General features: G+C 41.1%; 2 protein-coding genes across 8 annotated transcripts in view; both read left to right on the forward strand.

Annotated features, from left to right (window-relative positions):
- The first annotated feature begins 1,507 nt into the window (after positions 1 to 1,507).
- Positions 1,508 to 27,134, forward strand: LOC137072619 (lysophosphatidic acid receptor 2-like). 6 transcript variants are annotated; one of them, XM_067440478.1, is made up of 6 exons: positions 1,508 to 1,648; positions 14,680 to 15,144; positions 18,106 to 18,520; positions 22,516 to 22,772; positions 24,489 to 24,521; positions 26,881 to 27,134. In XM_067440478.1, the coding sequence occupies exons 2-6, from the start codon at positions 14,800 to 14,802 to the stop codon at positions 26,974 to 26,976; spliced, it is 1,146 nt and encodes a 381-aa protein (XP_067296579.1). In that variant the 5' UTR covers positions 1,508 to 1,648; positions 14,680 to 14,799; the 3' UTR covers positions 26,977 to 27,134. The 6 variants fall into 6 exon arrangements, with proteins under 6 accessions (XP_067296579.1, XP_067296578.1, XP_067296584.1 ...); XM_067440477.1 differs by having other exon boundaries at positions 1,531 to 1,670; XM_067440481.1 differs by having other exon boundaries at positions 1,533 to 1,648; positions 14,683 to 15,144.
- LOC137072620 (lysophosphatidic acid receptor 1-A-like) overlaps positions 1,577 to 27,435 on the forward strand; it is a 50,396-nt gene continuing 24,537 nt past the window's right edge. The window contains exon 1 of one of the 2 annotated variants that reach the window (XM_067440484.1): positions 1,577 to 1,648. The gene's annotated coding sequence lies outside the window, so the exon portion shown is untranslated. Of the gene's footprint in view, positions 1,649 to 1,729; positions 1,800 to 27,435 lie in introns of those variants that run through there. The other variant, XM_067440485.1, reaches the window with a different exon arrangement.

The raw sequence follows: 27,435 nt of genomic DNA on the forward strand, positions 1-27,435 counted from the left end.
CACTTTAGCAACTGCTTAGAAACAGCCTAGCAACCACCCAAAACACTTTAGCAACTGCTTAGAAACAGCCTAGCAACCACCCAAAACACTTTGGCAACTGCTTAGAAACACCCTAGCAACCCCACAGAACATCTTGGCAACAACTCAACACCCTAGCAACCACCCAAAACACTTTAGCAACTGCTTAGAAACACCCTAGCAACCCCACAGAACATCTTGGCAACAACTCAACACCCTAGCAACCACCCAGAACACCTTAGCAACTGCCTGGATATTATATTCAACAGAAATGCCTGTGATTGGCTACAATACTCACTGCTGTAAAATCTTGATGTATTGTCGTGACCCAAACATAACGTTGTCTCTTCTTTATCTCCACATAATAGCGGATGTACATATTGTGTTAATATTTAGCAGAAATGACTGCCAATATAGTGAAACGGTTTAATCCTATTATTCAAATTGTTGGGAACTGTGGCTCCATTTACACTGCAATGGTTCAAGTAACCCAATTAATAAAAAAATATATCAGTCTGTGTGTAATAATGAATGAATATAATATACAAGGTTCACTTTTTGAACGGAATTAGTGAAATAAATCAACTTTTTGATGATATTCTTCTTATACGACCAGCTGTTGTAGGAAACGCTCACTCATGCCGTTCTGGACCGCAGAAGAACAGGAAAGTTCAACTTTAGACATACATAAAATATCACCAATAAAAACAACAGCAGGTAATGACGGTGTACAGCAGCAGGGGGAGCAGGACACACACACACAAACACACGTTTGTTTCACTATACTATATTACACTATATCAGTAGACTTCCATTGATTGTATAATGATATTTTCTATCCCCTAACCTCCCCATCCCAGAAACGTGCAGAAGATTGAAATAAAAACATGTTTTATTGGCCGATGTATAAGCCTTTTTAACGAGTGAGACCAGTCTAAAAGTCCTCAAACACGGTTTATGTAAATGATTGTGTGTGTGTATGAGTGTGAGAGAGAGAGAGGTGTGCACTTGTCTCATTACATTGATTAGGATCTTGAAGGGTTTTGAATATGCGCGCGTGTGTGGCGATTCTTGTTTTTTTAGGATAGTGTGTGTGTGTGTGTGTGTGTGTGTGTGTGTGTGTGTGTCTGACATTCGGAGTGAATGACATCATTTCTCATGGGCAGAAAGGCTCAAAGATCCAAGAACAACGCGCGCTCGTGCGTTTGTGTGTGTGTGAGAGTGAGTGTGTGTGTGTGTGTGTGTGTGGGGGGGGGGTGATATTTCAGCAGCCTCCCCAAATCTGTACCAGATGATAGTAAACAGCTCCGTATGACACACACACACACACTCTTTAGCATGCCATAATGAATCACTTCAGCACGACACAGAAATATTTGCAAACGTCCGCATCATCCAATCAGCTGCGTCCTCAGGGGCGTGTGGCCCCGCCCTCACCTAACCTCCTCCCCCCTCCCCCCAACAGCGCACAGGTGAGAGTGCGCGTGCACAGGCAGGCAACGGCAGCAGCGAGCGCGCGCATTATCGCGGCTGTTGAGGGCACGAGCCGAACCGAGACATGAGACTCGAGCCGAACGGACCGGATTGAGCAGATCAGAACCGGCGGAGAACCGGAGCCCGTGAGGAGCCCGTGAGGAGCCCGTGAGGAGCCCGTGAGTACCGCGCACTTTCACCCGGTGTTTTACGCTGAGAAACGAGCTGAGTTTAGCGCTTGCCTCAAGGGGCTTCAGTCTTTGTGTTGCAGATTTATGACCCGGATCCTAGAATGATCAAACTTTTAAGTAAGTTTTTTTGAGTAATAACTCAGGTTTTAAATAATGTGTGGATATGTAGGCTATGTGTATACTTGAAATATGCGACACACACACACACACACACATATACACACACACACACACAATGGCTGATAAGAGCAGATCATAACACATTCGATTCCCAAGCACATTCATATTTAAAATCAATAAAATTATTAAAATTACGAGCTTTTTATTAATTTTGGTAGGTAACAACAACAAAATGGTGACTTACTCAAGAAGCCACCATTGTTTTTTTGTTTGTTGTTTTTTGAATACACTGGTCAAATTTAAGATTTTGGGCCATTTTGCTTCAAGACTAGTGGAAAGAAAACACCCAAAATATGTCTTAGAGTTTATTTTATTGCACTTTGTCGTTTTGCATCAGTATATTTCAGTTACAATCCATTATTTTTTAAAATGGTCGCTGTCTCTAAAGAGTTGCTTCTCCGCTTCAGCAGCAGTTATATTCACCAAAACTTACAGTTTTATTCCCATCTATATTCTGAAGGTTTCTTGCAAGGGGTTTATTTATATAACATTCAGATGGATTTTTACAACACTTTAACTAAAACATGGTGAAAATGCATTTTTTTCCTGTCTGTTCACAGTTTTTTTCTGATTTATGGAGTGATAAAGAGAGAAATCCCAAATCTAATTTTGTTAAAAGCTTTAACTCTGTGTCAACAAGATCAAACAACAAATTTGAACACATTTCTTCATTAAATAATATAATTTGCATATTTAAACATGACATTAAAAAAAACTTAAGACAAAATGGTTGAATTTAATGTAATATGATAAATCCACTGGCCTATTAGGTATGGGCTTACTATTCTGCTGTCGTTTAAAGTTATTTAGGGTCTCTGATGTTACACATTTTCAGAAATAAAAATGGACAGACTTTTTGTCTATATTAATTAATAAATGTGAACAAAAACAGCCTCTGAATATTTAAAAACAAAAGCCATCAAATAAACATAGAAATGCAATGTTAAAACAGTAAAATAATAATAAATATACTTCATATCCTTGAATTTATTTACCCCCCCCAAAAAAAAACACATTCATGACAGATGTTCTTTGAAAAAATAATTTGAAGGTGCTAAAAAGACTGGATTACTAATTTTACATACTATTTAGGATGTATATTGTGCACAATGGAATGCAGGCTTGTTCTTCCTCATTGCAAAAATAAATAAATAAAATAAAATAAATAAATATATATAAAAATGATGTGGATAATCATTACATGCATACAAATATAACATTACGTGAAGATCTTGGGTTTAAACCCAGACACTACTTTGTGGTTTAGACACCTACGATTTTCGTTTACTGTTATATCTGCATATGGTTAATTGTTACCAACATAACTAGGTATTTTTTGCAGTGAGGAAGAACAAGCCTGCATTTCAATCTGCATACTATCCTACCTAAATAGTATGTAAAGTTAGTACTTCAGTCTATATTTTAAAGTATTGTACAGTATAGTCTTGTGACAATGCATAGTCTATGCAAAACCATCCAATGTATTTGTGTCATTCTGAGTATATACATATATGACATGCATACTTTTTATACATCTTCCCTTTATATTAATTTAGAAAAATAAGATACTTATGTGCATGTGTTGGTCAAATGGTAGACATTTAAACTTGGAAATGAATGTCAAAGACATTATAACAGTGCTAAATTTGATTTTCCATGTATATTTACACCACGTATATTTCCATGTCCGCTGTAGCGAGTCTTGTGAGAGGTTGTTAAGCCAGCCTATCAGAATTTAGCAGTCTCATTTCTGATTGGCTGGAATTATGTCATATTGTAATGTTGAGTTGTTTTGAGCAAGCAAATGAGACGTTGCACATGTGAAATATAACGTCTGCGCACATCCAAATATGCTTATTTTAAAGGCAAAATTGTTTTTCGTTCGCTTTAAATACTTTCTTGTACGCGAGACAAACATTTCTCTGCAAAACTCAGTGCGCAGAATAGTAAATCTCATAATTATTTACATTTTCTACTCTCTTTTCTACTATTTACCTGTAGTGTCTTGCTTTAAAATCAGTTTACATTGCAACATCCCATAAAAATAAGAATTGTCAGGGGTTATTATAGTAATATGTGCATAAATAATGATGTGCATGGATAAATCAAGAATTTTGAACATATTTCTTCATTAAATAATTATTTTATGGACTGTTTCCATGTTAATTATAATGATATGTGCATAAATAATGTGCATTTGTTACAGTAACCAATAAAAATGGGTCATTTTTCACTGTTAATTATAGTTTATAGACATACTTTTGACTAGAAATTCAGCATAAATATATTTAAGTGGGGCTTTTGTTTGATAGTGTTTAATATGCTCTTTCGTTTATTATTAATGAGTAAATGAAAGACTCACCACATTTTGAAGAACAATGTAAAATACTAAAATAATATCAATAAAAACATGAGTACTTGGAAATGAAAGGCAGTTCTCCTGAATGAAAGAATAATGTCAGAGCTTTTATAACGGATGTTAACTCAAGTGACTGGTTTATGTGTGTGATAAAACACTGGGGCTCGTCGTTCCTGTATCGAGTTTCAGTTTGCAGGCGTTTTTCTTTTCTGAAGTGTTTGTGGGTTCAGCTGTGTACGTTAGTTCCTGTGTGTGTGTGTGTGTGTGTGTGTGTGTGTGTGTGTGTGTGAGAGAGACAGCCGGAAACTATCACTAGTACCTTCACATATTCTGCAGTGTAAAATGGCTTCAAGTTCACAGAGAGAAAGCGACAGACTGCTGAAGGGTGTGTCTCGTTTTGTAATAACAGGTTTAAGTTCCAAACACACACACACACACACACACACACACACACACACACACACGGGAGTGATATCTCTGCTGATTCTCAGTTGTTCTCTTTTCGACTGTAGAAGAATGTTCCACTTTGTTTTTATGGTTTATGATGAAACTTCCTCCAAACTTGCTTGAGATTTTCTGACAATCGAGGCTCATTGTTTTACAGAACACAATCTACAACTGTTTAATCTTTATACTGTCTGAAAAACATCTGAGCTCCAGTTGAGCGGCGTTTGACCATGAACAACCTCAACAACCGTCTCAAGGTCGAGCACTGGCGTAGTTGGTTCAGGGCAATGTTGCCTCTAATTTATGTCCTTGTGTCATCTTTTATTCTTTATACCAGATCTGTAACACGCACGCACACAACGTGTTTTCATTATGCAGTTATAACTTTGAACTTTAATGTGCCATTTCTATTTGATTTAACCCTTGATGCATCTTAGTTTTATATATATATATTAGGGCTGTCAACGTTAACTCGTTAATGCATCAGATTAAGTCGTTAAAGCGTTAAAATAATTTAACGCAATTAACACAAATAAATTACAGAAGTACGTGAAGCTGCAAAATTAAAGTAATTTGCATCACGCAGTCGATCATAGAAACCGTGAGTTTATCAATCCCACTGAGCATCTGCACGTGTAACCCTGGTAGGAGGAAATCTCCATTCTTATTATTTAATCTGATTCTGTTTGTGAGTTTAAGCATAAACTCACTAAAGTGTTCAGTGATCCAGTAGTCTAATTCATCCAAACAGTACTAATGTAAGGCCAGGCTGATACGCCAGAGAGAATAGAGACTCTCAGCGCGTTTTAGTGATTTGTTCATTCCAATATTGGCTTTGCTTTAAAACATGAGCTCTGTCGTATTCTACATGGTGTCGTACAGTAAGCGCGAGAGAATCTGTTGATGCACAGCATAGACCGTAAAAAAATATGGACGACTCGACATCATCCGTTTCCGCTTGGCAGATTTGAAGCTTTTAGGCGGCCTTGCACGGCGCGGACATCTTGGGACCGAGTCTGCGCAGTAGCGATTTCGGGACCGGAGTTGCGCAGGAAGTAGAGCAGGAAGTACAGTCGCGATATCAAAAGCCCGCCCACACTCTCGCAGATGCAGAACAATTAATAATGTTGGTGTGAAATAAACAGTTATGGAAATGTAGAAATTGAAGCTAAAGCTCACAATCTGCTCCCAAAAATTTCGAAAAAAGTCCGTTAGTGCCTCAGTGACAACTTCACTCAGAGAAGCCGTCAGTCTCAGCTGTCAATCATGACGTCACACACTCCTGTTTTTATAGCATCAGATAACTAACTCAAACTAAACTTATTTTAAAAACGAACACCTGAAATGAAATCATCGTGATGATAACTGCCTTCAGTGACATAAACTAACTTTGGGGAAAACATTTTGAAGTGTAATTTTATTGTTTAGTTCGCCTCGCGTCCATTAGAAAACACAGAGGCGGCTATACTGGGACCGGCCACCGGGGGGCGATGGAGGCGCGAAAGCTTCAGTAAATGAGAGGGAGATTGCAGGCTTGATGCACGGAGATCGTGTGCGCGCAATCTCACGCAGCACTTATTCAGTAGCCTACATTCACGTTGTTTCCACACACACTAAGGAAGGATAATGTTTGATTTGTCATGCCTGAACGTTAGTGATGACCGGTTCACGAACGAATCGTTCGTTTGAACCGGTTCTTTTTAGTGAATCAGTTCACCAAATCGGACTGAACCGTTCCAACCAGTTTGTGTCTAACCGCTAATCCACACATTTCTAAAGTGATTCACTTTTTGACGTGTCTCTCTCTCTCTGACTCGAAATAAACCAGCATCCCACAGTTATTCAGTTAACAGTACACTGACTTAACCTACTGTTAACCCTTGTTTAGACTTCCGCCTGTCTCCGCTGACTGCGCGCGCTCCTCTCCAAACGGACGAGGCGTTTATACTCGCCGCGCTCGCCGTTGTGCTATTCTTTGAAACGACAGAGGGCGACTCGGAGTAATTGTTCTATAAACCATCAGGAAAAAGCGTCGAGAAGAAGTGGGCTAATGTGCACAGGTGATGATATTTATTTTAGTAGCCTACATTTCACCAAAACCCCCACTACTAAAGAATCGTGTAAAACTCAGTAAACCTTGGCTTGATATTATTATTTGTGACATGAGAACAAACCGCGTTGACGTCATTTTCGCCGCACGCACTCTCGCGCTCATACGGACGCGTCGAGTATAAGCAAGGCTTTAAGAGAGAGCTGATGATGATGATGATGAGCGCAGCGATATATACTGAGCATGCGTGCAGCGGAGGGAGCGGCGTGTTGTCTTTAGTAATCGTAGGTTTTTGCAGTCAAAGCGGTTGATTTAGGAGCTCTTTTGGTGTCTCCGTGTGGTTCTGCTCAGTATCGCAGCTTGAGAGCTCTACATTTAAAGGTCCACTGAAATCAAAATGTAAGTTTTTTAGCTTTTAGTGTGTCTGTCTTAGCCTTAAAGTGATGAATAAGCTGGTGTGTTCCAAAACTATGACAAAATTTGCATTTAGGAGATATAAGCGTTCAAAACTTACAGTCTCCCACTTCTGTTAAAACGAATCACAGATTTTGGTGACATCATCGCAGACTTCACTTCCTCATCAAATCTTCTGTCCAGTCAGAATGCGCTCTAGAATCTAAAGCCCCGCCCCCTACACTGCTGAAGCTGTAATCGGTCAGTTAACACACATTTACTCATTTCTACATAAGGCACAGAGCACACTATATATGTGATAGGAAACGATTCAGTGTAAATATGCTTTCATTTGAGGCGAATGAAGTCTGCTTTCACATTACTTTCACACACCGCAGCAGCGCACACACACACACACACACACACACACACACACACACACACACACACACACACACACCAACGGCTCTGGTCTAAATCTAGACTACAGACACGAGAGCACAGCGCAGATCATATGCACACACACACGCACACACACACACACACACACACACACACAACGGCTCTGGTCTAAAGTTAGACTACAGACACGAGAGCACAGCGCAGATCATATGCACACACACACGCACACACACACACACACACACACAACGGCTCTGGTCTAAAGTTAGACTACAGATACTAGAGCGCAGCGCAGATCATATGCACACACACACGCACAAACACACACACACACACACACACACACACACACACACACACACACCAACGGCTCTGGTCTAAAGTTAGACTACAGATACTAGAGCGCACCGCGGATCATGTGCACAAACACACACACACACACACACCAACGGCTCTGGTCTAAAGTTAGTCGGCACAGACAACAAACATATCGACCCATTTGAATTCTGCACACAATGCTGCATTTCAGAGCGATATGGAGGAGATTATGATGATAAACGGTTAGAGGACACTGGCTTCACCAAACAGAGAAAGGTCTACTCTTTGCGCTCTAATCAAACTGTATATTAACGAAACGCTATTGGCTGATTCAAAAAAGGGGAGGAGCTGCTAACAGCTGGAGCTGTTTCAGGGGAAATCACGTCAACACATCGAATAATGCGGCGCGTTTCAAGGCTCTTCAGTGGACCTTTAAATGTCCATTTTACATAACATGTCTAAGGCCTAGTCCACACGTACACGGGTATTTTTATTACCGGAGTTTTTCCTCCTCCGTTTTAAAAAACAATCGCGTCCACACAAGCGCGGTTTTAAAAAAAAAATCTGTCCACATGAGAACGCAAAACTACGCTATGATTGGCTGCCTGATTTCCACATGGGTCCCATTCACTGCACCGATGCACATTGCACTGACTGAGGGATGCCATAAGGAAGTCATAAGGAGATGTGGAAAATCTGACGTCAAACAAAGGAGAGAACGGCGCGCACTTCAATTTAAAAAAACGAAATCTCCGGTTTCACCATCTGCACGACAACGCTGTAACCGGAGTTTCTAAAAATCTTCACCCTGGCCGGAGTTTTCAAAAAAGTCCGGTTTGAGTAACCGGATACAGCGTTTGCGTGTGGACGAACAGCCAAACCGCGTAGAAAAAGCTGCGGTTTTGAAAATACCCGTGTTCGTGTGGACAGGGCCTAAAATGAAAACAATCTTGTTGTTGCTCTCTACACATACTATACACTATGATGAATTCTGTAAAGCTTCTTTGTTTAAGGTCCATGACACAGGTGCTTCGGTGTGTACAAATTTGAATTTATTATATTATAGAATTATATGGACTTCTTATATTTGGTTTCCGTTTGGAGTCTCCAATGATCTTTGAGACTTGCAGAAAATACAGTTTTGTGTAATGTTTACTTTAGTTATAGCAAATTATGACAAAATGAACGTGTTTAATAAGATAAATGGCGACTGCTTAATTTCATAATAATTATGCGATTAATCGGGATTACATTTTTAAATCAATTGACAGCCCTAATATATATATATATATATTATGAATTACCTGTTATATATATATATATATGTGTATATATGTATAAATGAATAAAACGGGTAATTCAGAAGTCAAATTAAGCACATTTTAATTTGACCTTAGTTTTTTTTTTTACAATGCTTTTAACTGCCCCCAAACAGTTAACTTTATTATAGTAATATAATATATGAAAAAGGTAAGCAGTTACACTGAGATTGCTTTTATTGGCGACCGGCAGCATTAAACCAGCAAACGTAAATGTCAGTTTATTGTTTATGAATTTCCGAGATTTTCTATATCAGGTTTCTTTTTTCCTAAGATCAGTTCTTCATTAGGCTTACAATATAATATGATTAAATAACAGCCTATAATATAAAAATATAAAACTAAATGAAGTATTTAAACTGATGCGGGCTATTTTTGATATATTCTGATATAGGCTTCAATTTGTAAATTGGAAAAAAAACACAAGAAATGAAATGGGACTAATATCTAAGTATGGGGACGTGTGAACTCTTCTCTAAGCATCTCTGAAACCCAAACCACACAGACTTATTTAAACTGATGGGTGTTACTGAGGTGTTTTCAGTTTACACGCTACACTTGTGGTTGATTACATGTGTGTGTGTGTGTGTTTGTGTGTGTGTGTAGCTGTAAATATCTGTTTTGTCACTGTGCTGTGTCCATCGTCCGTTATTTCCACCACTTAATCAAGCCACTCTTCTTACTCAGTCATTTTGTCCTGTTAGTCTAAATATCTAACAGTTTCCAGTCTAAATATATTACAATTCTTAAATCAAGATTAATTTACTAGATCAGTAAAATGACATAAGATATTTTATCTAGTTTTGTTGAAAATCAAATAAAAATGAAGTGAGTTTTTGATTAAAACAAGCAAAATGATCTGCCAATTGGGTGAGAGAAATAATCTTATTTCTGTTTGGAAAGGAAACGAGACGGAATCAGAAATAAGATGATCTCATTGGTCAGTTTCTGTTGATCATCTGTCCATCATTGGCTAAAGCCCGCCCTGATGATCTCATTGGTCAGTTTCTGTTGATCATCTGTCCATCATTGGCTAAAGCCCGCCCTGATGATCTCATTGGTCAGTTTCTGTTGATCATCTGTCCATCATTGGCTAAAGCCCGCCCTGATGATCTCATTGGTCAGTTTCTGTTGATCATCTGTCCGTCATCGGCTAAAGCCCGCCCTGATGATCTCATTGGTCAGTTTCTGTTGATCATCTCTCCGTCATCGGCTAAAGCCCGCCCTGATGATCTCATTGGTCAGTTTCTGTTGATCATCTGTCCGTCATCGGCTAAAGCCCGCCCTGATGATCTCATTGGTCAGTTTCTGTTGATCATCTGTCCATCATCGGCTAAAGCCCGCCCTGATGATCTCATTGGTCAGTTTCTGTTGATCATCTGTCCGTCATCGGCTAAAGCCCGCCCTGATGATCTCATTGGTCAGTTTCTGTCGATCATCTGTCCGTCATCGGCTAAAGCCCGTCCTGATGATCTCATTGGTCAGTTTCTGTTGATCATCTGTCCGTCATCGTCTAAAGCCCGCCCTGATGATCTCATTGGTCAGTTTCTGTTGATCATCTGTCCGTCATCGTCTAAAGCCCGCCCTGATGATCTCATTGGTCAGTTTCTGTTGATCATCTGTCCGTCATCGGCTAAAGCCCGCCCTGATGATCTCATTGGTCAGTTTCTGTTGATCATCTGTCCGTCATCGGCTAAAGCCCGCCCTGATGATCTCATTGGTCAGTTTCTGTTGATCATCTGTCCGTCATCGGCTAAAGCCCGCCCTGATGATCTCATTGGTCAGTTTCTGTTGATCATCTGTCCGTCATCGGCTAAAGCCCGCCCTGATGATCTCATTGGTCAGTTTCTGTTGATCATCTGTCCGTCATCGGCTAAAGCCCGCCCTGATGATCTCATTGGTCAGTTTCTGTTGATCATCTGTCCGTCATCGGCTAAAGCCCGCCCTGATGATCTCATTGGTCAGTTTCTGTTGATCATCTGTCCGTCATCGGCTAAAGCCCGTCCAGATGATCTCATTGGTCAGTTTCTGTTGATCATCTGTCCATCATCGGCTAAAGCCCACCCTGATGATCTCATTGGTCAGTTACTGTTGATCATCTGTCCGTCATCGGCTAAAGCCCGCCCTGATGATCTCATTGGTCAGTTTCTGTTGATCATCTGTCCGTCATCGGCTAAAGCCCGCCCTGATGATCTCATTGGTCAGTTTCTGTTGATCATCTGTCCGTCATCGGCTAAAGCCCGCCCTGATGATCTCATTGGTCAGTTTCTGTTGATCATCTGTCCGTCATCGGCTAAAGCCCACCCTGATGATCTCATTGGTCAGTTTCTGTTGATCATCTGTCCGTCATCGGCTAAAGCCCGCCCTGATGATCTCATTGGTCAGTTTCTGTTGATCATCTGTCCATCATCGGCTAAAGCCCGCCCTGATGATCTCATTGGTCAGTTTCTGTTGATCATCTGTCCGTCATCGTCTAAAGCCCGCCCTGATGATCTCATTGGTCAGTTTCTGTTGATCATCTGTCCGTCATCGGCTAAAGCCCGCCCTGATGATCTCATTGGTCAGTTTCTGTTGATCATCTCTCCGTCATCGGCTAAAGCCCGCCCTGATGATCTCATTGGTCAGTTTCTGTTGATCATCTGTCCGTCATCGGCTAAAGCCCGCCCTGATGATCTCATTGGTCAGTTTCTGTTGATCATCTGTCCATCATCGGCTAAAGCCCACCCTGATGATCTCATTGGTCAGTTTCTGTTGATCATCTGTCCATCATCGGCTAAAGCCCACCCTGATGATCTCATTGGTCAGTTTCTGTTGATCATCTGTCCATCATCGGCTAAAGCCCGCCCTGATGATCTCATTGGTCAGTTTCTGTTGATCATCTGTCCGTCATCGGCTAAAGCCCGTCCTGGCGATCTCATTGGTCAGTTTCTGTTGATCATCTGTCCGTCATCGGCTAAAGCCCGCCCTGGCGATCTCATTGGTCAGTTTTTGTATTATAATTATTTCTCTATGGATCAAATCCAGACCGAACCCAAGCTCAAATGTGGGCAGGGCTGAGTTCGGCTGCCGTCCAGGCTAGATTATTCATGACACTGAAGCTGGATATTCAAATGATCCCTATGCCAAAGTGGCATAATTATACAGTAATGAGCGGGACAGTGAACCAACGCTGGTAACACTTCAACATTCTACTAACTATAAGTAACTTTGCAACTACATGTCAACTAACTGTTTACAACTAATTGCTTTCTGTTTGAATTAAGATTATTTTTCTCACCCCATTGGCAGATTATTTTGCTTATTTTAAGCAAAAACTCTCTTAATTTTGAGTTATTTTTCCCCAAAACAAGACAATTACTTTTGCTTGTCTAGTAAATGTTTCTTAATGTAAGAATTTTTAGATATTTGGTCTAGAAACAAGACAAAAATACTGAGTAAGAAGAGCATGTTTTGCAGTTCACACTAAGGTTTATTATTCAGGGAATGGAGCCAAACATGGTTCTTCTGCGGCATCGCAGGAAAGGTACTTCCCCCTTTTGGAAGATATGTTTTATAGATATGTGTACGGTTGTGACATATCATCTCTAAGTTAACGCTTGTGTTTGTGCTTTAATGTCCAGGATGTGTTTGAGACTTCTGCACAATAAAATCAGATTTTTTCAGTTTTCTCTGTGAAGTGTGTATCCTGGCATCAGTTTGTGCCCAATGAGAGGAGGATGATTGTCCTTGTGTGGGTTGAATCTGAGGTTTGTGAGATGATAACGGTGAGTTACTGGAAACCTTCTGCTCGGGCACATGATTGACAGGCACAGCGTCCAATCAGCAAGCGTTTGAGCTGAAGCGGAGCCTGTGATTGGTTGAGGCGCAGTCGGGCCGCGCTCTGTCCATCTCTGTGGGAAATGTTTTTCTGGTTTTGTGCAGCGTCCGGTCAGGTTACTCTGGTGATGAGAGTGTGGATGGGCGGATGATCTCTAGTGGGGTTTTGTGGTAAATTTATTGCGAAAATGTATTTATGGTATGCTGCTCTGGATGTGGGCAGTTTTGAGATTCTGTGAAATGTAAAAGTCAAATAGAAAGTTAATCAAATTTTAGAGTACATGGCATTTAAAGATAATTCTCATTTCTGTAATGTAAAATAAAGATATTGGTCTTTGTTTGGTTTCAAGTATAGATGTATCTTGTAGTGCTTTATGGTAATATGACTCACAAATGTGTTTATTTGTCATGAAAATAATTTCACCATCATAAAACCGTGTTCATCTTTAAATACAAAGAATATCTCATTCTCATTATGTGAAGAAAAAGATTAAGGTCTATTTTTAAATTAAAATTTTATTATTATTATCTTCAATGCTGATTTAAATAATAGTGTAAAAATAAATCATACTGAGACTCATCAATGGCAATAACTCAACATTATGATCATGAGAATCGGGCTCAAAGGTGTCTTTAATTAATGCAGATTTAAATAATACATAAGTAAAAATACATTTTTCAGATATCCACGAGTGGACAGCATGTGTTTATGGTTTAAATGAAAGAGATACTGTATTAAACATAATAATAACATGGCAATATTGTGTGCATTTAACAAACCAATCAATACAATTTATATAAACATGTGAAAACTTAAAATAAAATATATACAAAAAATATAGATGTGAAATATTTCAAACGCAGCTGAACTTCACACAAGTTGTACTTTGTGTATCTTTGATATCAGAACAGAGATATCAGTGTTTTTCCATCAGATATCAATCTGTGGATGTACGATTTACCTTCATTAGCTGATGTTCCTGATTATGATTATGTTCCAGATGGGCACATTTATACCACAGCTCTCCTCTGAGAAACCTAGCAATCATAGCATTATGTAATCAGATTATCTTTTGATGAAACGAGTAAAGTGATGCATTACAAGTAACGAGCATTATGTAATCAGATTACTTTTTGATGAAATGAGTAAAGTGATGCATTACAAGTAACATTGTGTTTAATAAAACAACTACTTTTATTTGCAGTCAAAGTTTCTGCAGATTAAGTATTTTATAAAAAGTAATAGTATGAATTGTAGCTAAAATATATCTATTGATGCATGATGTCCACTATGGTGGACAGATAATTGATCTGATTTTTCTCCCACTCTAAAATCAATACTTGGAAAAGGTAACTGTGATATGACTTATTAGGTATTACTTGATGCTACAACATTTTTTATACCTGCAAGAGTCTCCTATGATAGAAGGTTAGACGGATATTCTGGAGCAACTTGGCATTTCTGATTGCCCTTTGGCCATCTTGATTTGAAGGGGGGGAAAAAACCACAAACGACTTGGTGTCAATTAATAGGATGATGCACAGAGTTCACTGTTCAACCATGCCAGCAAAACCCATGCATATGCAAGAAAATGCTTTTTGAACAGCTGTCCACTGTAGTGACCACGATGCATGAAATGGTTAACGTGTTTATTTATGAAAATGTCACAGGTATATCCTATATTCACTCCTTGTATTTTTTCTCTTTCACAGTAGATCCGATTCTTCAGACCGAAGGTTCAGTGCTCCATGTCTTCATGATTGACTTCTGACACTCGAAGGCTCCCTGAAATTCACTCCCACCTGTCAGATCCCAGCCAATCACCTGCTCCAATGTCTTCGACGGTCCAGTCGGTGTCCGCTGCGACGGTTTGCTACAGCAATGAGTCTGTGAAGTTCTTTTACGACCAAAGCAAGAAGAACATCAGCGAAACATGGCGGTCGAAAGACATTGTGGTGGTTTCCCTAGGACTGCTCGTTTGTGTTTTTGTGATCTTAACCAACATCCTGGTCATGATGGCCATCTTCATGAACCGCAGGTTTCATTACCCCATATATTACCTGCTGGGAAACCTGGCGGCCGCGGATCTGTTCGCCGGCATCTCCTACTTGTACCTGATGTTCCACACCGGCCCCTGGACAGCCAAGCTCACTGTATATCAGTGGTTTGTCCGACAGGTAAGGCTGTGGTTTGGGTGTGTCTGGGATTGGTGTTTAATGAGTAATGTTGGTGCTGAATGGAGAAACCATGAGCAATAGAAACCGCTCCGAGATTCAGTTGTCTGACTGTGCAGGCGAAAGCGTTTATAATTGTTGAATGGAATTGGTAATTTGTAAAGGAACTGTTGTATTTTGATTTGATTATATTTTTAAAGATTGGTTCAAAAGAATCATAAATTCAAGAAAGTGATTAAAACGGAAAACTGAGAATTTGTGGAAACTCAGGTGCTTGGTGTAAAACAGACAATAATACCCCCCTGACCCATAGTCATGATGAGGATGTTGAAGTGTGATGTGCACAAACAGCTCCATCACATGTCAGGTGTAGGGAGATCTGATAATGGGTGTGTCCCATTCCTCACACCTGTGCTCTAGAAGCCTTTTTAGTGTGAGTAGTGCATTCACACTGAAGAAAAAGTGCACTTCAAAAACCCGGATTGATGCACTTAATCAACCAAAAAAACAAAGTATTATGTTGGCCGCTTCATGCACTCAACTGTCAAAGCAATTAATAACGTAGAAGAAGAGAAGGGAATTTGAAGAGTCCAATGTTGTTTAAACCTCATACACTTCAGTTCATAGTGTAGGCAAAGAGGGAGGAGTTGCTGTAATTTACAATGATATCTTCAGTATTACTCAGAAGTCTAGTTTCAAATATAATTCCTTTGAAGTTTTGGTGCTTTATGTAACGCTGTGTAGTGTAAATGATAAATCCCGTTTGACATTTGTGTTGGCTACTGTCTACAGGCCACCAGGGCACAATACAGACTTTATCAAAGAATTTGCTGGTTTTGTATCGGAGTTAGTATTAGCTGTAGATAAAGTACTAATTGTTGGGGATTTTAATATCCACGTAGACAATGAAAAAGACGCATTGGGATTGGCATTTAGAGACATTCTAAACTCTATTGGAGTTAGACAACACGTATCGGGACCCACTCATCGCCTTAATCATACTTTAGATCTAATAATGTCACATGGAATAAATGTTGATACTGTTAAAATTCTGCAGCAGAGCGATGACATCTCAGATCATTACCTAATATCATGTATACTTAATTTACCTAAGGCTGCAAAGCCATCCCCTCGCTTCAAATATGGCAGGACGATAACCGCTGCGACTAAAGATTGCTTTGTACATAATCTTCCTCATCAGTTCCATCTCCTCAGCATTACAGATAGCCAAGATGAACTTGATGCTGCAACAGAAACTATTGACTCTCTCCTTACTAGCACTTTAGACATAGTTGCTCCCCGGCGCTTAAAGAAGATTAAAGCAAATAATCCAACGCCGTGGTACAACGAGCAGACTCGGGCCCTTAAAACAGCAGCCAGAAAAATGGAGCGCAGCTGGAAGAAAACAAAACTGGAGGTTTTTCGCAATTTGTGGAAAGAGAGCATGATGGCATATAGAACTGCTAGATTAGATTTAACTGCTAGATCTGCTTATTTCTCAACTCTTTTAGAAGAAAACAAACACAATCCTAAGTATTTATTTGATACAGTGGCTAAATTAACAAAAAAATAAAGCTTCAACTTCTGACGTTTGTAAACAGCACAGCAGTAATGACTTTATGAACTTCTTTACTTGCAAGATTGAAAAAATGTCTAAAGCTGTTAAATCATCTAAGTCATGTGTGCTTGACCCTATAATGACTAGGCTATTAAAAGAGATGCTGTCAGAGGTCATAGTTCCTCTTCTTAATATCATTATATTATCCTTGACATTAGGCTATGTATTGAAAACTTTTAAGCTGGGTATTATCAAGCCATTTATAAAAAAATCTTGATCCTAGAGTATTAGGGTGTACTCAAACTAGCCAGTTTGAACCGTGCCCGAGTGCGTTTGACCACCAAAGCACAGTTTGCTTGACTAGTGTGAGTGCTCCGAACCGTGCCCGGGCGCAGATCGATTAGCCGGCCCTGGCCCGCTTGGAAGAGGTGGGCCAGAGCACGGTTCAGTTGGACTCGGGCGCGGTTCGCATGCAGTGTGAGCGCTAACCGTGCTGGAGTCCGTAATCAAAGCTGCAAAGTCCTTGCTGCACTTCAGCTGGTACCTTGCAAACCTCCTCATACGAGCAGCACGATTACGTGAACATTTTCGCGCCACTAAGGCGACACATCTGTTTAACAACAGGCTGTGAGAGGGCTGTGGACCACCGTGGACCAAACGCCACAAAACTATCCACAAAGAAAGCAAAACAATGGACATTGTGTTCAGACTCAGAGAGCACCGCTCTTCCTGTTTATCCCGAAACCGTCGCACCATAATGACGTAAGCGTGCTCCGGCACGAATGCTGAAACCCTCCTATGTGAGTGCAGGCCAGAGGGGGAGTGGGGAGGGGGGCTATCGTACTCGGGCCCGGTTCATGGCAACCGTGCCTAGTGTGAGTACACCCTTAGTCAATTACAGGCCAATCTCGAATGGATGACAGAAGAAACAGAATGTTTAATTATTGGACAGAAAAGCTCCACAAGTAGTAACCGAGAATACTGTCTAACACTTGATGACTGCTCTGTCAAGCCCTCGTCGTCAGTGAGGAGCCTGGGTGTGATCTTTGATGCCAATCTTTCATTAGAAAACCACATTTCTAGCATCTTAAACCACCCTTTTCCATTTTAAATTACGTCATATGCTCTCTACGACAAATGCAGAACAGTTAGTTCAAGCTTTCATGACAGCAAGGCTAGATTATTGTAATGATCTGTGTTCTCATTATAGTAATCAATATAGTTATAGATATCATTATAATTATTGTTGTAGTATAAGTGCATTGTGTAAAGCATGTTAAATGGAGCACAACTATTGAGTTCTTCTTATGATATTTCTGAGGTTCTTCATTAGTTTGGTGATGGAATTTTGATGAATGTCTTCACGTGGGCGTATGTGTAACCATCTTCCTTTGCGTGTGTCTCAGGGTTTGATCGACACCAGTCTGACCGCATCTGTGATTAATCTAATGGCCATCGCATTGGAGCGACACCAGACCATCTTCACCATGCAGCTGCACAGTAAAATGACAAACCACAGAGTTGTGCTGCTCATCATTGGCATTTGGCTCATCGCCATAGTGATGGGTCTGATACCCACTATGGGATGGAGCTGCGTGTGCAACATCAGTAAGTGCTCCACAATGGCACCGCTCTACAGCCGCAGTTACCTGATATTCTGGGCTGTGTTGAACCTGCTGATCTTCATGGTCATGGTGGCTGTCTACACACGCATCTTCATCTACGTCCGACACAAGAACCACCGGATGAGCCAGCACACCTCGCAGGTTAAACATAAAGAGACGGTGTTCAACCTCATGAAGACAGTCTTCTTAATATTGGGTAAGAGTAATTCTTGTTTCTGACTTGCGTGTCCTAATGTGTGACGTGTGCATGCTAGCCTGCTTGATTTACTTTTGTTACACGCATTTGTTAAGTGTTTCACACTAAACTTTAAACCCATTTCCAAAAAAGTTGGTACAAAAAGTACCAAAAATACACTGTACAAATTTTTATGAAAAGGAATGCAATAATTTAACAATCTGATAAACTTATATTTTATTCACAATAGAATATAGATAACATATCAAATGTTGAAAAAGTGAGACATTTTGAAATGTCATGCCACATATTGGCTCATTTTGGATTTGATGAGAGCTACACATTCCAAAAAGGTTGGGACAGGTAAGAGGCTGGATAAGTTAAACGTGCATATAAGGAACAGCTGGAGGACCAATTTGCAACTCCTTAGGTCAACTGGCAAAACGATTGGGTATAAAAAGAGCCTCTCAGAGTGGCAGTGTCTCTCAGAAGTCAAGATGGGCAGAGGATCACCAATTCCCCCAATGCTGCGGCGAACAATAGCGGAGCGATATCAGAAAGGAGTTTCTCAGAGAAAAATTGTAAAGAGTTTAAAGTTATCATCATCTATAGTGCATATTATCATCCAAAGATTCAGAGAATCTGGAACAATCTCTGTGCATAAGGGTCAGTTAGAACATCTTGGCTGTGTAGAAGAAGGATCCGGCACTGAAATGGCCAGCCTGCAGTCCAGATCTTTCACCATTAGAAAACATTTGGCGCATCATAAAGAGGAAGATGCGATAAAGAAGACCTAAGACAGATGAGCAGCTAGAAGCCTGCATTAGACAAGAATGGGACAACATTCCTATTCCTAAACTTGAGCAGCTCGTCTCCTCAGTCCCCAGACGTTTGCAGACTGATATAAACAGAAGAGGGGATGACACAGAGGGGGAAACACGGCCACGGCACAACTTTTTTTTAAAGATGTGTTGATGCCAGGAAATTTAAAATCAACTTATTTTCCCCCTAAAATTATAATTTTTTTATTATACAGGTTTGAACATTTGATATCTATGCTGTATTCTGAATAAAATATTGAAATTTGAAACTTTCACATCATTGCATTCTGTTTTTATTCACAATTTGTAGTGTCCCAACTTTTTTGGAATCGGGTTTGTACTACAATGGTACTCAATGTTTCCAGTGCTTAAAAAAACCCAAATACTGTATGTTCAGTCAATGACTGCACAGTATATTGTGTTTAATAAACATTTGTGATAATCTTTTGCAAACTAAGGCAAACCCATGAGGCAAGAAAAACTTAAAAGCTTATTCATATTTCTTACAACATCTTGTTACATGAGCAAAAAAAAGCTTTTTTTGCATAGTTGTTTGAAACATGACATCTGTAACAATGTATTTTACCAGGTAACACAATGTAACCTTGCTCTCACTTGAAATGTGTCCCACATTAAGTCCTTGAATTTGAAGTTAAACAAGGTGTGGGAACCCTGTATATAGTTATGGTTTATAGTTAGGATTTGAGCGAGTTTGGCCAGATTGTGACGGCTAGACGACTGGGTCAGAGCATCTCCAAAACTGCAGCTCTTGTGGGCTGTTCCCGGTCTGCAGTGGTCAGTATCTATCAAAAGTGCTCCAAGGAAGGACCAGTGGAGAACCGGCCACAGGGTCATGGGCGGCCAAGGCTCATTGATGCACGTGGGGAGCGAAGGCTGGCCCGTGGGGTCCGATCAAACAGACGAGCTACTGGAGCTCAAACTGCTCCAGAAGTTAATGCTGGTTCTGATAGAAAGCTGTCAGAATACACAGAGCAGCTCAGTTTGAGGCGTATGGACCAGTCAGGGGGGCCTCTGACCCCTGACCCCGCCGAAAGCACCAACAGTGGCACGTGAGCATCAGAACTGGACCACGGAGAAATGGAAGAAGGTGGCCTGGTCTGAGGAATCACGTGTTCTTCTACATCACGTGGATGGCTGGGTGTGTGTGTGTGGCTTACCTGGGGAACACATGGCCCCAGGATGCACTATGTATATAGTTGTGAACAGGCCTCGAGTCTTGAAGGTCTCAGGCTGGAAACTCTGCCCAGGGGGTTTATACCGTCACATTATTTCAGACTCAGATAGGGTTTGTTTTGTCAATCCAGCAGCACCTCTGAAGGCGTTATCAGTAGTTTCATCATGTTTTAGTTAGACTTTAGTTAGCGTGAACAGCCCCGAAGCGATTGGCTCCATCGATTTGGTCTGAATGTGTTCTGGAGAATAACACAGCAGCCCAGCCGACACTCACAAACACACTGGGGATCTGGGGGAGGAAGCCTGTCCAGGCTCGTCTAACCGGACCTGCATGTTTTCACTATCTCCGTCTCCTTTCTGCCATGTCTCTTCACCCTCCCAGAGAGAGAGAAAGAGGGAGAGGGCGAGTACGTGCATGTTCTGACTATAATTGCACGTCACGCCTGCTCGCGCTCACTTACAGGGAATGTTGACACACACATTCTGCCAAACTTCCTGGAAAATCAAGCTTCGTGAAGTCTTGGATGCGTCCCATAAATACACACACACACACACACACACACACACACACACACACACACTCTTAAGACGTTTCCTGAACGCACATCTGAGACCACTAGACTAAAGGAAGTGTTGCGTTAGCATCTAAATGCTGTTGTTGAAGGCCAACTGATATCTTAACCGCAGTGCTGACTCAACAGTATTTAGGTATAAAGCACATTTAAAGAACAGAAAAGGCCTGATCATCTTTAGGTTCACAACAATAATGCGGAAGAGAAAGAAGTTCAGTTTGTTTCACTATAACAACCTTTCTCTGATGTCATGTCGGTTTTATTTCGGCTGCGCTTTATTTAGTACAGATTGTTTCAAAGCAGCTTCACAGTAAACACGGGAAAATAACAGAATCAATGATGCAAATGTAATCAAATATGACACTAGTTCAGATTTGCATCACAGAAATAAAAAAGTCATCCAACTGAAATGCAGAAATATTTGGGTGGGGTAGGAAAAATCTTCGCTTGCAAAACTTTCGTGTTCTTTGATGGTAAACCAAATATTTCTTTCCTCGCATCTCATATTTATTTTCTTCCCTTTAGGAGCTCTGTAGATATACTGGGTCTTATTCATTAACAATTATGTATTCATAACCTCGTTATAACAAATACACAATATTGCCAAAAGTGTTGTGACTCCTGCCTCTACATGCACATGAGCTTTAATGCCGTCCCATTGTTAACCCGTGGGGTTTAATCTGGAGTCGGCCCACCCTCTCTAACAGCTCCAGCTCTTCTGGGAAGGCTTTCCTCAAGGTTTAGGAGTGTGTTTATGGGGATTTTTGCCCATTCTTCTAGAAGCTCATTTGTGAGGTCAGGCACTGATGTTGGACGAGAAGGCCTGGCTCTCAGTCTCCGCTCTAATTCATCCCAAAGCTGTTCTATCGGGTTGAGCTCAGGACTCTGTGCAGGCCAGTCCAGTTCCTCCACACCAAACTCCTCATCCATGTCTTTATGGAGCGACGCTTTGTGCACTGGAGCGCAGTCATGCTGGGACAGGAAGGGGCCGTCCACAAACTGATCCCACAAAGTTGGGAGCATGAAATTGTCCAAAATGTCTTGGTGAAGCATTCAGAGCCCAGACTCGTCCATGGGATTGTGAGACTGAAGCGTGATTGGTCGCTCAGAGAACACGTCTCACTGCTCTAGAGTCCAGTGGCGGCTGCTTTACTCCACTGCATCCCACGCTTTGCATTGCTCTTGTTGATGAAACCCATTCCATGAAGCTCTCTCCGCTGTTCTTGAGCTCATCTGAAGGCCACAGAAGTCTGGAGGTCTGGAGCTGGTGACTTCTGCGCACTGTGACCCTCAGCATGCGCTGACCCCGCGTTGTGATTTTTACATGCAAAATTTTCCAAATGATTTTCCAGAAATCCTAAACATTTATTCTGCACGTGACTATTTGTTTTCAGAGTATGTGTTCAATGCTCTTGTGCTCTTCTGGCAGGTTGTTTCGTGGTGTGTTGGACGCCGGGCCTGGTTCTGCTTCTGCTGGATGGTCTCTGCGACTCCTGCGATGTCCTCACGTACGAGAAGTTCTTCCTGGTGATGGCCGAATGCAACTCCTTCATGAACCCCATCATCTACTCCTACCGGGACAAGGACATGCGGGACACCTTCAAACGCATCCTCTGCTACCCGTGCCGGAAGTCCCAGCAGACCGGCGAGCATTCGGGCGTCCGCTTCAACACCCTGGAGCAAGAGGTAGTCTCTGACAGCGACGGGAGCCACAGCAATCACAACGCCAGCGTCAAACCGCCGCTCAAGCGCCCGCTTTAGCACCACGTCCCGCGCCCACAGACATGCTTTCATCTGCAAGACGGAATTACACTTATGCTATAAACACGGCAAAACAAGGTTCTTCTGCAGTCTTGTTTTCCAGCACAAACATCTAATCATTTTTAAATCAAGATGCATTTAATAGAGAAGCAACAATACCAAGGATATTAAATCCGAGAATTTTAAAAAAAAAAATGAAGTGAGTTTGTTACTATGGGAGATTGTTTATGCCACAGAATAAAATAAAAAACATAAAGGTAATTCTGACGTTTTTCTTGCAAAATGTCAGAATTGTGAGATATAAAGTCAGATTTGAGTTATAAAGCCTGCATTGCTATATCAAATCTGACTTGAGATATAAAGTCTTAATTGCTAGCCTGACAAGCCGGAGCCACATCCAGATGTTTGGTCTGGAAACTCCCCATTGACGGCTCAATCTGAGCGGCGGATAAACGGCTGTCTGTCAAACTCCCTCTGCACGCGATAGGATAGCGCTACACCAACCAGAGCAACGAAGGTGAAGCGGAGCTGACAGATTAAACATTCGCCGTATCCGCTCGGCTAAACTCGAACACATCTTCCCTTCTTCAGAATGACTTCAGTGCCGTTCTTTGTTCTTTTCTCAGAGAAAAGCTCAACTCAAGTCTTCCAGAGTCGCGGTCAAAGCTGATTCGACAGACCGCCGTTCGCCAGTTTCTGTGTTTACTAGAAGCACGCAAACGCAACTCGGCCGTCGTCATTATGGCCCCGCCCACCGACTCTACACACGATGTGATTGGCCCGCCCAGAGTTTGGCGATTACAGCTCAGAAGGGTATTGAGAGTTGCTAGTCGACACTCGCGGCGGATTAGATTTGCTGCCGCTAGGGGGCGTCTAGATTTCTTGGCTACTTAATTGAGATGTAAAGTCTGAATTGCGATATGAAGTCAGATTTGACATATAAAGCCTGAATTGTGATATAAAGCCTGAATTGAGATATAAAGTCTGAATTGCGAAAAAAAAGTCAGTTGTGTGAGAAAGTCGTAGGAAAAAAAAATCTTAATTCCAGGATCCAAAATGTCAGAATTACCTTTTTATTACTTTTCTATTCCGTGGCAGAATCAATCTTCCATAAATATGTGCCAGTAGGGTCTGAAAAATAAACTTATTTCAAAGACAAAAGCGGTTTACATTTCTGACCCCCAAAACGTAATCTTATATCAAAGACATTTTTGCTTCTTCCATAAATGTGGATTTAAGAACATTTAGATCTTTGTCAAATTAAACGAGAACAAATGACTGAGTCATGAAATAATATTTTGCAGTGAAATATCTAAAGGTGTCGTAGTGTTGCTATTGAACGTGTTTGTGTGTATGTCCTTGTAAAGTAGCATTTTTAGCTAAACTTCACTATTTGAACAGAACCTTCTTCATTAACCGCTAGCATGACCTTTACCGCCAATAGAGAAGCTAACTAACATGAACTAGCCTGAGTGACATACGCATAACGAACTAAACCTCGCATGCCTGCGAACTAGAAACACGCCAGTCCGTGCTCATGTTAGACCTGAAGAGTGAGTGTGTGTGTGTGTGTGTGTGTGTGTGTGTGTGAGTGTGTGTGTGTGTGTTTCTAACGGCTCTTCTCTTGTGTGTTGTGCGCAGCGGAGACGGCGTGTGCTGCAGGAGTCGTGGGTCGTATGTAGATTTGCTTGCTTTTAAATCCTCACAGCTAATCTCGATCAGATGCTAATCACTCAATCGCTAACATCTTAACCGGCTGATTCTCCGTAAACGTCACACTAACGCTCGGGGGATCATGTGGGTCACACTTTTGACATGTGTCGCAGTTACTGAGCTGCTGCTTGGGCTTTTTCATCACGGTTTTTATCTACTCACTAAAGAAACTGTGTGTGTGTGTGTGTGTGTGTGAATGACGTACACATTTGTGAAAGTCTTTGTAATGTTGTTTTTCTGGTTAACAGATGTGCAGTGCTCACTGCTGTGGGCGTGTGTGTGCTAATCATGTAAACATTTGCACATGTGCCAGTGTGGCTCGTGCATAAAACATTGCACGCGAGCACCAGCCAAACACACACACACACACACACACACACACACACACACACACACACACACGTTTGTCCCTACTCCTGCCCCTAAACACAAACATCACTTAGTATGATTTATACGATGTTTTCCTCATGGAGACCCAAAAATGTCCCCTACAAGGACAAGGATTTTGAATATTGCCATTTTTGTGGGGACGTTTTGTCCCATTAACATAGTCCCCCCCCCCCCCCCCCCCACACACACACACACACATTCTGCATTTTTACTTTCTCATAAAAACTCCTCCTGTGTGATTTATAAGCCTTTTGTAAAGTGGGGCCATGGGTAATGTCCTCATATTTCACCCTCTCCTGTAATACCTGTGCCATACCCATGGCATTATACACATTTGAGTCCTCATATGTCACAAAAACATGCCCACACACACACACAGGTGGTTTTAATCGAGTTACGAGCACATGCTGTACTAACCAACCAGAATGTATTTCCCTGCATTAATATTCAAACGACATTTAAAATGTCCCTGGTTTTTAAACTCTTTTTTCGGTTGTATTTTACGAGTTTCGTTTCTGTTATGATCTGTACTGAAGTCTCATGAAGCGTGTCGAGGACGTGTCACATTTTGCATAAAGAAAATGCAAATCATTTCAATGGTCCTAAAAAAACGGGCTTCACTGTATATGATCAGTAACGATCTACAATGAGGTGAACTAACAATGAGCAATATATTATAGCTCACAGTGCACTGACTAGTGTAAATAACTCTTAATGTATTAGTAAATGCTCGCTGTTTATTGTTAGTTCATGTCAGTGTGTGAAGGGTTACTGAAACGTCTTGTGAATTATGAGCTGGACTTGCGGTTTCATGAGCTTCAGTTGTGTGTTTCTGATTGAATTTTCTATTTGTAGTCGACCAATGAGACGCACACACGGATATATATCTTGGTCTTGCGTTCTGATTGTGAGGTTAAAGTATCCGTGTGTCCGTTCTCACTCACTCACTCCATCTACTGATGATGTCTGATCATATTGTACGTAAATGAGTTTGATTAATAAAGGTGCTTCTTGAAGCAGAAGGATGTTTCCCATTTCTGAAGCATTCTGGGATTGATTGATTGATATCTCTCAGATCTTCTGTTGCCTTTCTTTTACGTCCGCTCGGGTCTGCTTGGGTGTGAGGTCTTCTTAAAGGGTTAGTTCACCCAAAAATGTAAATTGTGTGATTAATTCTTCCTGTGGTTGGCCAGCCGTCAGACCTCCGCTCATCTTCACACACAGATGAAGATATTAGTGTTGAAATCCGATGGCTCAGAAAGGCCTTCATTGACACCAATGTCATTTCCTCTCTCAAGACCCATAAAGGCACTAAAGACGTCGTTACAAAGCCCATCTCACTACAGCGGCTCTACAATCATTGATGAATAGTTTTTGGGCTCAAAAAGCCCCTATATAACGACTTATATAGTGATGGCCGATTTCAAAACAAAGCTTCGAACCGTTATGAGTCAGTGAATCGATTCATGATTCGGATCGTGAGTCAAACTGCATAAATCACGTGACTCTGGTGATCCGAATCATGAATCGATTCACTGACTCATAACGGTTCGAAGCTTTGTTCTGAAATCGGCCATCACTATATAAGTCGTTATTTAGTGTTTTTGCGCACTAACTCTATTCTGGCCTCTTCATAAATGATTGTAGAGCCGCTGTAGTGAGATGGGCTTTGTAACAACGTCTTTAGTGCCTTTATGGGTCTTGAGAGAGGAAATGACATTGGTGTCAATGAAGGCCTTTCAGAGCCATCGGATTTCAACACTAATATCTTCATCTGTGTGTGAAGATGAGCCGAGGTCTGACGGCTGTCCAGCGATTTTAGCGTAAGTAATTAATGATAGAATTTTCATTTTTGGGTAAATGAACCCTTTAAGTTAACATTAATTGACGGTGATTTGCAGCCCAGTGTTTTGTTGGCTCTGTGTCTCAGGCTCGCAGGGCTCGGGACTTAGGCGGTGAACCAGCTAATGGAGGTCTGGTGGTGCTAAAGGATGCAGAGAAGATGCTGGAGTCCTCTGAAAGCTGAGCCACAAGCAGGATCTATCCATCGTCCTGATTAGTTAAATGAGCTGTCAATCACTCAGTGTGTTTCTCAGAGCAGTACACGAAGAGACTGATTTCTAACTGTGAATGATTTGTGTAAATATTGTTTTTATTTAATTAAAGTCTTACTGGTGGATTTTATGCACGGATTTGTGTCTTTGACTTCTGATTAAGAAAACATTAATTGTGTACCAACGTCTCAACTCCAACAGAGGTATAATTTCAGCATTTTGGATACCTCAACAAAAACTAACACCCATCTGCTCTACTATTTAAAGGGATAGTTCACCCAAAAATGAAAATTGTCATCATTTACTCACCCTCAGGTTGTCCCAAACCTGAATGAGTTTCTCCTGTTGAACACAAAAGAAGATATAGTGAAGAATGTGTGTAACCAAGTAGATAAAGCAACCATTCACTACCATAGTAGGGAAAAAATATT

This window comes from Pseudorasbora parva, chromosome 4, assembly GCF_024679245.1.
Source record: "Pseudorasbora parva isolate DD20220531a chromosome 4, ASM2467924v1, whole genome shotgun sequence".
In the NCBI taxonomy this organism is placed as follows: Eukaryota; Metazoa; Chordata; class Actinopteri; order Cypriniformes; family Gobionidae; genus Pseudorasbora; species Pseudorasbora parva.

Bases quoted from the DNA above. Each gene is read 5' to 3' on its own strand.
- LOC137072619 (XM_067440478.1), top strand. From the start codon at position 14,800: ATGTCTTCGACGGTCCAGTCGGTGTCCGCTGCGACGGTTTGCTACAGC. The intron at 22,773-24,488 runs GTAGTCTCTGAC...TGTTGTGCGCAG, and splicing joins TCAACACCCTGGAGCAAGAG to CGGAGACGGCGTGTGCTGCA. The intron at 24,522-26,880 runs GTATGTAGATTT...TCTGTGTCTCAG, and splicing joins TGCTGCAGGAGTCGTGGGTC to GCTCGCAGGGCTCGGGACTT.